Raw genomic sequence first — 11,107 nt, forward strand, 5'->3', positions numbered from 1 at the left:
TCCTGTCCTGCACGCTGATGTCACGTTGCTGATGTCTGTACCCGGGTACCTGTGTGCAGTATATATAGTACCCCTCAGCCCTGTCCTGTCCTGCACGCTGATGTCACGTTACTGATGCCTGTACCCGGGTACCAGTGTTCGCAAATACGCGCTATAGCGCGTATTTTACCCAGGTCTGTTGTCCGGGGACTCACTTTTGTAAACTCTGTGGGTCCCCGGGGACGCGCTCCGCTGAAGCTGTTTCTTTAGCTTCCTGTAATAGAGGACGGAGGCAGAGCCTTACCAGTCCTCTTGCGGCGGCGTGCTCCTCCTCCCTCTCCTCCTCCCCCACCCCCGGACAGAGTGCGAGGACGGCTCTGCGGCGCGATACACTCTGCCGCGCGGGAAAGTGAACGCCGGTGACCACGGACTGTAAGTGCCGTGACACTCAGGAAGGGTGAGCTGGACTTGCGGTGGCGGCTGGGCGCTGCTCATATCGGTGAGAAGGCGGAGATGGGGGCTGCATTGCGCCGGCAAACAGGTGTAAAACACCACAAAAATGTTGCATGGGGTGGGGGTGAGATGCTACTGGTCTGTGCAGCATAGAGGACACTGGGTACAACCACTAGATTCGAGTCATGCTGTCTGTAATTAATGTTCTGAGTGATCAACTTCAGTGACACTCACTGTACTGGCTGTCTTTGTTGGTTACTGCTGGTTGCTGTTGGTTACTGCTGGTTGCTGCTGGTTACTGTAAAGACAGCCAGCACAGTGAGTGTCACTGAAGTTGATCACTCAGCACATTAATTACCGGCAGCATGACTCGAATCCAGTGGTTGTACCAAGTGTCCGAAGTCGGCGGTCAGGATGCCGGCATTCAGTATACCGACACCAGCATCCCAATCACAGCAATGCCGACAAGGGTGCAGAGGGTGCCCTAACCTCCCACCCCTAACCCTCCTTTTCCCACAGCCTAAACCCCCTTAGTGCCTAACACTTATCCCCCTCTCTGCAGCCTAACCCTAACCTCCCCAACACCATATCCTAACCCCCCCCCCCCCTCCCGCACGCTAAACCTGTGGCGGCAGTGCATACTTAACTTCAGGATCCTGACTGTCAGGATATCGTTGCCGGGATCCTGATCTCCTCGGGATGCCAGCGTCTGTATTCTGGCGGCTGTCAGGATTCCGGCGTCGGTATTACGGCTGCTGGGATCCCGACTGCCGGGATCCTGAACGCATACTTCCGATATGACAACAGCCCAGCAGCATTGTCACCCTCTCACCCCTCCCTCCCCCACAACACTGTAGTGTCTAAATCCAGTCCGGGGCTCCTATTATAGCGGCACCATAAACCCATTACATATAGAAAATGTATTATTTCATAATGTTGTCCGTTTTTTTTATCATATAACTGTTCAGTGCTCTGCCTGGCGCAATGTGTATAACGTGCTCTGCTTGGCGCAATGTGTATAACGTGCTCTGCCTGGCGCAATGTGTGGCGATGTGTATAACGTGCTCTGCCTGGCTCAGTGTGTATAACGTGCTCTACCTGGCGCGGTGTGTATAACGTGCTCTACCTGGCGCAGTGTGTATAACGTGCTCTACCTGGCGCAGTGTGTATAACGTGCTCTACCTGGCGCAGTGTGTATAACGTGCTCTACCTGGCGCAGTGTGTATAACGTGCTCTACCTGGCGCAGTGTGTATAACGTGCTCTACCTGGCGCAGTGTGTATAACGTGCTCTACCTGGCGCAGTGTGTATAACGTGCTCTACCTGGCGCAATGTGTATAACGTGCTCTATCTTGCTCAGTGTGTATAACGTGCTCTATCTTGCTCAGTGTGTATAACGTGCTCTATCTGGCTCAGTGTGTATAACGTGCTCTACCTGGCGCGGTGTGTATAACGTGCTCTACCTGGCTCGGTGTGTATAACGTGCCTACCTGGCGCAGTGTGTATAACGTGCTCTGGCTTTCTCAGTGTGTATAACGTGCTCTACCTGGCTCAGTGTGTATAACGTGCTCTACCTGGCTCAGTGTGTATAATGTGCTCTGGCTGGCTCAGTGTGTATAACGTGCTCTACCTGGCTCAGTGTGTATAACGTGCTCTGACTGGCTCAGTGTGTGTAATGTGCTCTACCTGGCGCAGTGTGTGAAACGTGCTCTACCTGGCGCAATGTGCATATTGTCAGCTACCTGGTGCAATATGTATAATATGCTCTGCCTGGCGCTAAGTATATAGCGTGCTCTGCTTGGCACTAATAACGTGCTCTGCCTGGTGCTAATAACGTGCTTTACCTGGAGCAATATGTATAACGTGCTCTACCTGGTGCAGTGTGTATAGGAGGTTCTACCTGGTGCAATGTGTATAAGCGGCACTACTGTGTGGTATAATGTGAATTGGTACTATTATGTGGCCACGCCCCTTCTCCATTAAGCCACGCCCCTAATTTTTTGCGCGCGCCTTCGGCGCGCACTGTCTATTCTTAAGGTTCTAGGAGATGGAGAACCGATTCACTTTCTGCCAAGGGGCACCAAAATGTCTAGTTACAGCTCTGGTGCAGGATGTCCTGCATGCTACACAGCCCAGCAGCACTGTCACCCCCCCCCCCCCCCCATCCCTCCACCTTGCAACAAGATTAAGATTAATAAAAACCTTCATTCCGATGGGACCCAGAAAAGGACCGGTAGGACTCCAATTTTTAAAAGTGAGGGGTCCCTGGGACCCACTTTTTTTTGGCCTCAGCGCGATCACTGGGTACCTGTGTGCAGTATATATATAGTACCCTAAAGCCCTGTCCTGCATGCTGATGTCACGTTGCTGATGCCTGTACCCGGGTACCTGTGTGCAGTATATATAGTACCCCCCAGCCCTGTCCTGTCCTGCACGCTGATGTCACATTACTGATGCCTGTACCCGGGTACCTGTGTGCAGTATATATATATAGTACCCCTCAGCCCTGTCCTGTCCTGCACACTGATGTCACATTACTGATGCCTGTACCCGGGTACCTGTGTGCAGTATATATATATAGTACCCCTCAGCCCTGTCCTGTCCTGCACACTGATGTCACGTTACTGATGCCTGTACCCGGGTACCTGTGTGCAGTATATATAGTACCCCTCAGCCCTGTCCTGTCCTGCACGTTGATGTCACGTTACTGATGTCTGTACCCGGGTACCTGTGTGCAGTATATATAGTACCCCTCAGCCCTGTCCTGTCCTGCACGCTGATGTCACGTTACTGATGCCTGTACCCGGGTACTTGTGTGCAGTATATATATAGTACCCTAAAGCCCTGTCCTGCATGCTGATGTCACGTTGCTGATGCCTGTACCTGTGTGCAGTATATATAGTACCCCCCAGCCCTGTCCTGTCCTGCACGCTGATGTCACATTACTGATGCCTGTACCCGGGTACCTGTGTGCAGTATATATATATATATATAGTACTCCTCAGCCCTGTCCTGTCCTGCACACTGATGTCACGTTACTGATGCCTGTACCCGGGTACCTGTGTGCAGTATATATAGTACCCCTCAGCCCTGTCCTGTCCTGCACACTTATGTCACGTTGCTGATGCCTGTATCCTCGTGATCTTTTGTGTCCAATCATGTTAGATGGTTTCTGTTATTATAACACACCTTTATATATAGTCTCCGCCCACAGCCCATTTATGATTGATCTTGATAATACATAGCCTAACACCAGTCTGGGGAAATTACCTACACAGTGCTGAAAACCGCATCGCAATTTGTTCAGTGGTTTCGGAGTTTACCTCAATCAGACAATCAGACAGACTTTCAGTTATATGATGTATAGCGCCTCAGCCTCGTCCTTCCTTATAGTTATGCCTCATTAAACCTGTGTGATATCCTGCCCTGTGTATACAATGCTGTGCTCTTACTTTGCAGACCTGCCCACTGTTGTGTCTATTAAAAAATGCAAGTATTCATATTTCCATATTTCTATTTCTATTACGTCCTAGAGGATGCTGGGATCCACTTAATATCATGAGGTATAGATGAGTCCACTAGGAGCTACAGGCACTTTAAGAGTTTGATAGTGTGGGCTGGCTCCTCCCTCTATGCCCCTCCTACCAGACTCGGATCAGAAAATGTGCCGAAGGAGCCGGTCACAGCTAGGGGAGCTCCTGAGGAGTCTCCTTCGGTTTTTTTTTGTTTTAATAGTCATTGGGCTACAGGAAGGCTGCTGGCAACAGTCCGTAGAGGATACTTGGCGCCCGCCCAGTGCTTCGTATTCTTGCATTGTTACTTGGTTCAGTTTGTTGGTTCAGCCATTGCTGAATCGTTCCAAGTTGGTTAGCTTGGCTTTCCTTTATCACGATCTGTGTATTTCCTACTCTCGAAGTATGTCCGTCTCCTCGGGCACAGTTTCTAGACTGAGTCTGGTAGGTGGGGCATAGAGGGAGGAGCCAGCCCACACTCTTAAACTCTTAAAGTGCCCATGGCTCCTCGTGGATACGTCTATACCCCATGGTACTAAATTGGACCCCAGCATCCTCTACGGACTATGAGAAAAGGATTTACCGGTAGGTAATTAAAATCCTATTTATTCCCATCAGATGGATGTAACAGGAATATCTCAGAGGATCATCTTATTTTATCTCCAGACTGTGAAATAGAAGATAATGACATCACACAAGATTCTCCAGGAGAAAACCCTATCACCCCAACTCTTTATCCAGTAGATCACAGTGTGGATACGTCACCTGATTCCTCTAACCATGACCAGTGTTCTCCTGATAATGCTGATATTGGCCCATCTATTATAGCTCTTACAGTAGATAAAATATTTCCAGATTCTGTAGCTTCCAAATGTTTTACACAAACCACAGCTGTGACAGGTGAGAAGCCATTTTCATGCTCTGAGTGTGGGAAATGTTTTACACGTAAATCACATCTTGTTAGACATCAGAGAACTCACACAGGTGAGAAACCATTTCCATGTTCTGAATGCGGAAAGTGTTTTATACGCATATCACATCTTTTTAGACACAAGCAACTTCACACAGGTGAGAGGCCATATCAATGCTCTGAGTGTGGAAAAATGTTTACATATAACTCACATCTTGTTAGACATAAGAAACATCACACAGGTGAGAAACCATTTGCATGCTCTGAGTGTGGGAAATGTTTTACAGACAAATCACATCTTGTTACACATCAGAGAAGTCACACAGGTGAGAGATCATTGCCATGTTCTGAGTGTGGGAAATGTTTTACACAGAAATCAGATCTTTTTAGACATCAGAGAATTCACACAGGTGAGAAGCCATTTCTATGTTCTGAGTGTGGGAAATGTTTTACACAGAAATTAGATCTTGTTACACATCAGAGAAGTCATACCGGGGAAAAACCATTTCTGTGTACTGAGTGTGGCAAATGTTTTACACAGCAATCAAATCTTGTAAGACATAGGAGAATTCACACAGGTGAGAAGCCATTAACCCCATAACTGACAAATATTTTTTTTCCAAAAAACATTCAAATTGTTGTTTTTATGACTGAATTAGCTTAAGAACACCTACTTACGATAGATCCAATACGATTTTATAAAAAAAAAAAATGGAACATCTGTATTAACATCAATGGTCGGAACATCGCGACCATCTCAACTTCAGTTTTTGGTGCCTACTTTCTGCAGCATCTAGGGGTCCACAGAGAAGGCAGAGGCTCTTTTTGCACATTTCTACTAATGTCATCAGCCTTGGTGGAGAGTACTACCGGGCTTACCAATAAGCATTGATCGGCAGCACAGCAGGCATTGGGGGTGAAGGGAACCAGGAAGCAGAGGGACCAAAGCTTGATATACCTGCCAGGAACAGCGAAATGCGTCAGCCTTAAGATCCTGCCAGTGTATAGAACTGACTTGGGCCAGATTTATTCCACCCAACACCTGAAGGACAACTTTAATGTCATACACTCCAGCTCACTATCTATGGACCAGGATTCCATTAACATCAGTTGCCGTGACCATACGAGCGGATACCCATCTGGATTCCGAATATTGGAACACGGAACTGCTGGATTACTTTTTAGACAAATTGCTTGATTCAAGTGCATATTAACGGTCCAGTTGGTAAGTCATCTCATGGTGATACTTTCGAGACTCTATATACTGGCCTGCACAACTGGACTATTTTTATAGAGACTGCTTCTATATTCATTTATGAATTTTAAAATTGTGTGTTTTTGTGATATTAAATTTTGAATTATGTGACAATCCATATATATGTTTAAGCGCTGTGTATCTTTCTGTTTGTTCACACTATTCTGACATCCAAACGCAGCTTTCTGAGAGGCAAAGGTATCAAAGGCATAATGCCTCATAAATGTATTTATGGAAGACCATGTGGCTGCCTTACAGAGTTGCTCAGCTGAGGCACCATGGTGGGCTGCCCATGAAGGACTTCCTGAATGTATCCAATGGGCAGAGACAAGCGGGATACGGAGATCAGCTTGAAAGTATGCTTCTGAGATAGTCATCTGAAGCCATCTAGCCAATGTTTGCTTATTGGTCATCCCCTAATGTGAAATCCGTATAGAACAAAGAGAGAGTCTGTTCTTCTGATGGCACTGATCCACGTTGATCCCTTGTGCACGAACTACATCTAATGATGCATCATCCACAGAGATATCCGGTGATTGAAAGGCAGGAACTACTATTTCTTCAATAAGGTGGAACTTTGAGACCACCATAGGAAGATATCCAGACTTGGTTCGGAGAACCGATCTGGATGAAATACCAGAAATGGGTGATGACACGACAGTGCCCCTAAATTGGATACTCTTATAGCTGAAGCAATTGCCAGAAGAAATATACGTTTGTCACAACTGAGGGTCTAGGCTGACAGGAGGAAGCCTCAGTTGTAGGGGCTGAGATAAATTTGAACCTGGGAGGTTTAATCAGACCCCTGGACATGTAAGTGTTGTGTAGAAGGATAACCCAAGGGTGTGACCATGACAACCAAGGTTAAAAAGTCAAATAAAAGTTTATTAACAAAACTCCGTATTAACACAGCAGTAAATGATGAGAATAAGCAGTGAAGAAATGGTACAGTTCCTGGATCACTAAGAACTTGGCAGGAGCCACAGAACACTGGTAGGATGAGGAACAGGTGTTAAAGTCCCAGTAATGAAATGTCCTTACCTGGCCTGTCTGTAGTAGTGAGGGTAGCCGAGGAACACGCCAGCAGGTGTAACAGGTGGAGCTGGTAACACTGTAGTTTGAGCAGACTGCTGTGGATGCTGGATGGAACCAGCCAGATGGTGGAAACACGGAGTGGATGCTGAATGGAATCAGCCAGGTAGTGGAATGATGCTAGGGAGCGTGGATATAGGAAGAGATGAAAGGTGGATACCGATGGTTTGTGGATACCGCTGGTAGGTAGGAATCCGCTGGAACAACACCGGCACTTTAAGAAGACTAGACACTGCTGAAAGCTGACCGCTGGAAGCAGATGGGTTTGTAGCTGGAAACTGGAACAATCACGGAGGACTGCAGAGTTAGGCTGCACCGCAAGATGGGAAGCAGGTGCGGGTCTCTTAGTGGAGGCTGGAGACAGGAGCTAGAAACCTGGAGAAACAACCACAGGAGAGAGAGACTGGAACTAGGTTTGACAACCAAAGCACTGACGATTTCCTGGTTCAGACACATGATACTTATACCTGCAGCAAGGCAGGCATTGGCTAAACAATTATGCAGATTCAACAGCGCAGCGGATTGGTTGAGACTGAGGCATGTGACTGAAACCAACATGGCTGCACCCATGTTAGCACTTGGAGGGAAAGTTAGTTTGGAAAACCATGTGGAGATTCAGCAGTAATGGCGGCGCCGGCCGCGGAGGACAGGAAACACCAGACTGAACTTGTACACTGGAACATATGGATGACAGCGGAGGCCGCGGCAGGCATGACAAACCTGTATATGGAAACACAGGAACGGCGGTGGAGGCCGCGGAGGGTGAAAGACGCCATTCAGAGATCAAACATGGCTCCGCTGTGACAGCGTCTCAGAGTGACAGGAGGGAGATGCAGAGTGTGGACATCAGTAACACAGATGAGATCCGGCCTTGGAACGCTGAGCCATCCTCAGGAGACATCTAAAAGGCAAGTAATGGCATCCAGATACCCGGATCGTGACAACGTTATGGTAAGAACTTACCCTTGATAGCAGTATTTCTCCTAAGTCCATAGGTTCCACAGGATACAATGGGATATGATGAAGCAACAGCGGATTTGCACCAATCGGTCAAAGCTTTTCAGCCTCCCAGCATGCAACGGGCCCATCCATATATCCCCGCTTCCTGGCTCGGGCAAATCAGTTGTTTTACCAAAGCTCAAGGCAGGAGCATCATAGCCCTAATCAGGTGAGAAGAACACACATGCACACCCTTCCGTACAAGAAGGAAGAGGTTAGTGAGTAAAAGGATCCTCAAATCAGGGTGGGATCCCTGTGGACTTAGGAGAAATACCGTTATCAACGATAAGTTCATACCATAACGTATATTTCTCCGGCAGGGTCCATTGGTTATTCACAAGATAACATTAGGATTTCCCAAAGCAATTTAGTGGTGGGGATGCTCCTGATTGAACAGGAGAATCCTTCACCCGAATTCAGCGTCTGGAGAGGCAAAGGTATCCATGGCATAATGTCTAATGAATGTGTTAATGGAAGACCATGTGGTTGCCTTACATATCTGTTCTGCTGAAGCACCATGTTGTGCTCCCCATGAAGAACCTACCTTACGTGTAGAGTGAGCAGAGACATTAGCCGGTACAGGGAGATCAGCACGAGAGTATGCTTCTGAAATAGTCATCCCAAGCCACCTCGCCAGTGTGTGCTTATCAGCAGGCCATCTTCTCTTGTGAAATCTGTAGAGAATGAAGAGAGAATCTGTCTTTCTGATGGCTCTGGTACAAGCAACGTAGATCCTTATGGCATGGGCCACATCCAGCGATGCATCTACCGCAGAAAGGCCCAGTTGCAGGAAAGTTGGGACTACAATTTCTTTATTAAGGTGGAATTTAGATACCACCTTAGAAAGATACCCAGATTTAGTTCTGAGAACCGCTCTATCTGGATAAAAAAATCAGAAATGGGGGACGACATAACAATGTTCCTAAATCTGACAGTCTTCTAGCTGATGCCATAGTCAGTAGAAAGAGAACTTTAGCTGTCAACCGTTTAAGATCCACTCTATTAAGTGGTTCAAATGGGACAACTTGAAGGGACTTTAGGACTAAACTTAAGTCCCAAGGCACTGTAGGAGGAACACAAAGAGGTTGAATGCGCAGCATTCCCTGTAAAAAAGTGCACACATCCTGTATGTTGGCAATTTTCTTTTGGAACCATACAGTCAATGCTGACACTTGCACTCTCAAGGAAGCCACATTTAAACCTTTATCCATTCCTGCCTGAAGGAATGTTAAGACCCTGGCAACTCTGGAAGACCTAGGGTCAACTTTCCGTTCACTGCACCATTGAATATAGGCTTGCCATATTTCGGTAATAAATGCGAGCTGAGGAAGGTTTCCTTGCTCTGAGCATCGTTTGAATTACCTGTTGTGAGAATCCTCTTGACTTCAGTATAAAGGTCTCAAGAGCCACGCCGTCAAAGACAGTCGATAAAGATGTCTGTGATAACAAGGACCCTGCATCATTAGATCTGGACATTGAGGAAGTACGAATGGAGCATCCATCGACATCCCCTGCAGATCTGTGTACCAATGTCTTCTGGGCCAAGCCGGAGCTATTAGTATCACGGTGCCCCTTCCTTGCTTTATCTTTCTCACCATCGTGGGTAATAAGGTGATTGGATGAAACACATAGGCCAGCTGAAAGTCCCATCTCACCAACAGGGCATCCACAAAGTTCGCTCTGGGATCCTTTGTTGTTGACCCGTTCGTGAGAACTTTGTTCTGACGGGATTCCATGAGATCTATCTCTGGCATCCCCCACCTATTGACTAAGGTCTGGAAGACCTTTGGGTGTAGAGCCCATTTGCTTGCCTGAATAGCATGTCAACTGAGAAAATCCACTTCCCAATTTAGGACTCCCAGAATGAACACTGCGGACAAGGCTGGATGATGAAGTTCTGCCCACCTTAGTGTGTGACTTACCTCCTTCATAGATTTTTGGCTGCGAGTTCCTCCTTGATGGTTGAGGCACGTTACTGTTAGGAATGTCTGTGTGTTTGTGTTGCCTTGCATTATCTCATTCCTGCCTCTAGGGGTCTCGCTTGCTGCCGTAGGTCTGAATGGCAGTTGCACACTCTGTCCCTGCAGGTTGATTACCTGATTGTGAGCAGCTGTGGCCAACACCTTGTGCTGCTATTTAGCACCAGCTCGCCAGCATTCAAGTGCAGATCATTGTGGTTCCATGTGGATTGTGACTAGGCTCTCTCCAGTTATCCTGTCCTGCTTCTGCCATACCTGCATCTCAGACATTTCCTGGAGCCTGATTTCACCTATGCCTTGTTATGAAACTTCTTGCCCTGCTGGAGCAATATCTGCATTCCTGAATTATTATTTGCAGTCTGTTTCCACCCCGGCCTGGTTACTTTATTTTGGTATGTTATTTTCCCTCTGCTTTGTTTAAACCTGGATTTCTTCATGTTCATTTTCACCTCTACAATTAATCTGGACTGTATCTAAATTCAAGCATAATCATACTCCCTGTTAAATATCAAGCCATTACTATCATCTGGGAATATTGCATTCTGTTCCATGTTTATCAAGGATCCATTCTCTGTATGCTGATATCTTTCTGGTTCTTTCACTGCAATAAACCTTGTTTAATTTTCACCTGGCTTCACCTGACCTCATTTCAGGTTCCTCCTGCATGTGTACACACAGAAGCTTAGTAGTCATAACAGTTACTGCCATTGCATTATCCGAGTGGATCTGAACTGGTTTCCCCCTGAAAGATGTCCTTTACCTGAATCAGTGCCATGTATATGGCCCAAAGTTTCAATATATTTATTGGCAGGCAACCTTCTTCCTTGGTCCATTGCCCGTTGGGGGGGGGGGGGGGGGACCTTCCTGACACTGCTCCCCAGCCCTGGAGACTGGCATCCGTTGACAGAATTTCCCAATATGATATCCAA

General features: G+C 47.1%; 1 protein-coding gene across 3 annotated transcripts in view; it reads left to right on the forward strand.

The window, feature by feature from the left end:
- The window catches only part of LOC135057012 (oocyte zinc finger protein XlCOF6.1-like), a 109,145-nt gene extending 98,340 nt beyond the window's left edge, over positions 1–10,805 (forward strand). For all 3 annotated transcript variants that reach the window (XM_063962872.1, XM_063962874.1, XM_063962873.1), the window contains exon 4: positions 4,562–10,805. In XM_063962872.1, the coding sequence (XP_063818942.1) occupies positions 4,562–5,454 (893 nt within the window). In that variant the 3' untranslated portion in view covers positions 5,455–10,805. The remainder of the gene's footprint in view (positions 1–4,561) is intronic.
- Positions 10,806–11,107: the final 302 nt, after the last annotated feature.

Source organism: Pseudophryne corroboree, chromosome 3 (assembly GCF_028390025.1).
Source record: "Pseudophryne corroboree isolate aPseCor3 chromosome 3, aPseCor3.hap2, whole genome shotgun sequence".
Lineage (NCBI taxonomy): Eukaryota > Metazoa > Chordata > Amphibia > Anura > Myobatrachidae > Pseudophryne > Pseudophryne corroboree.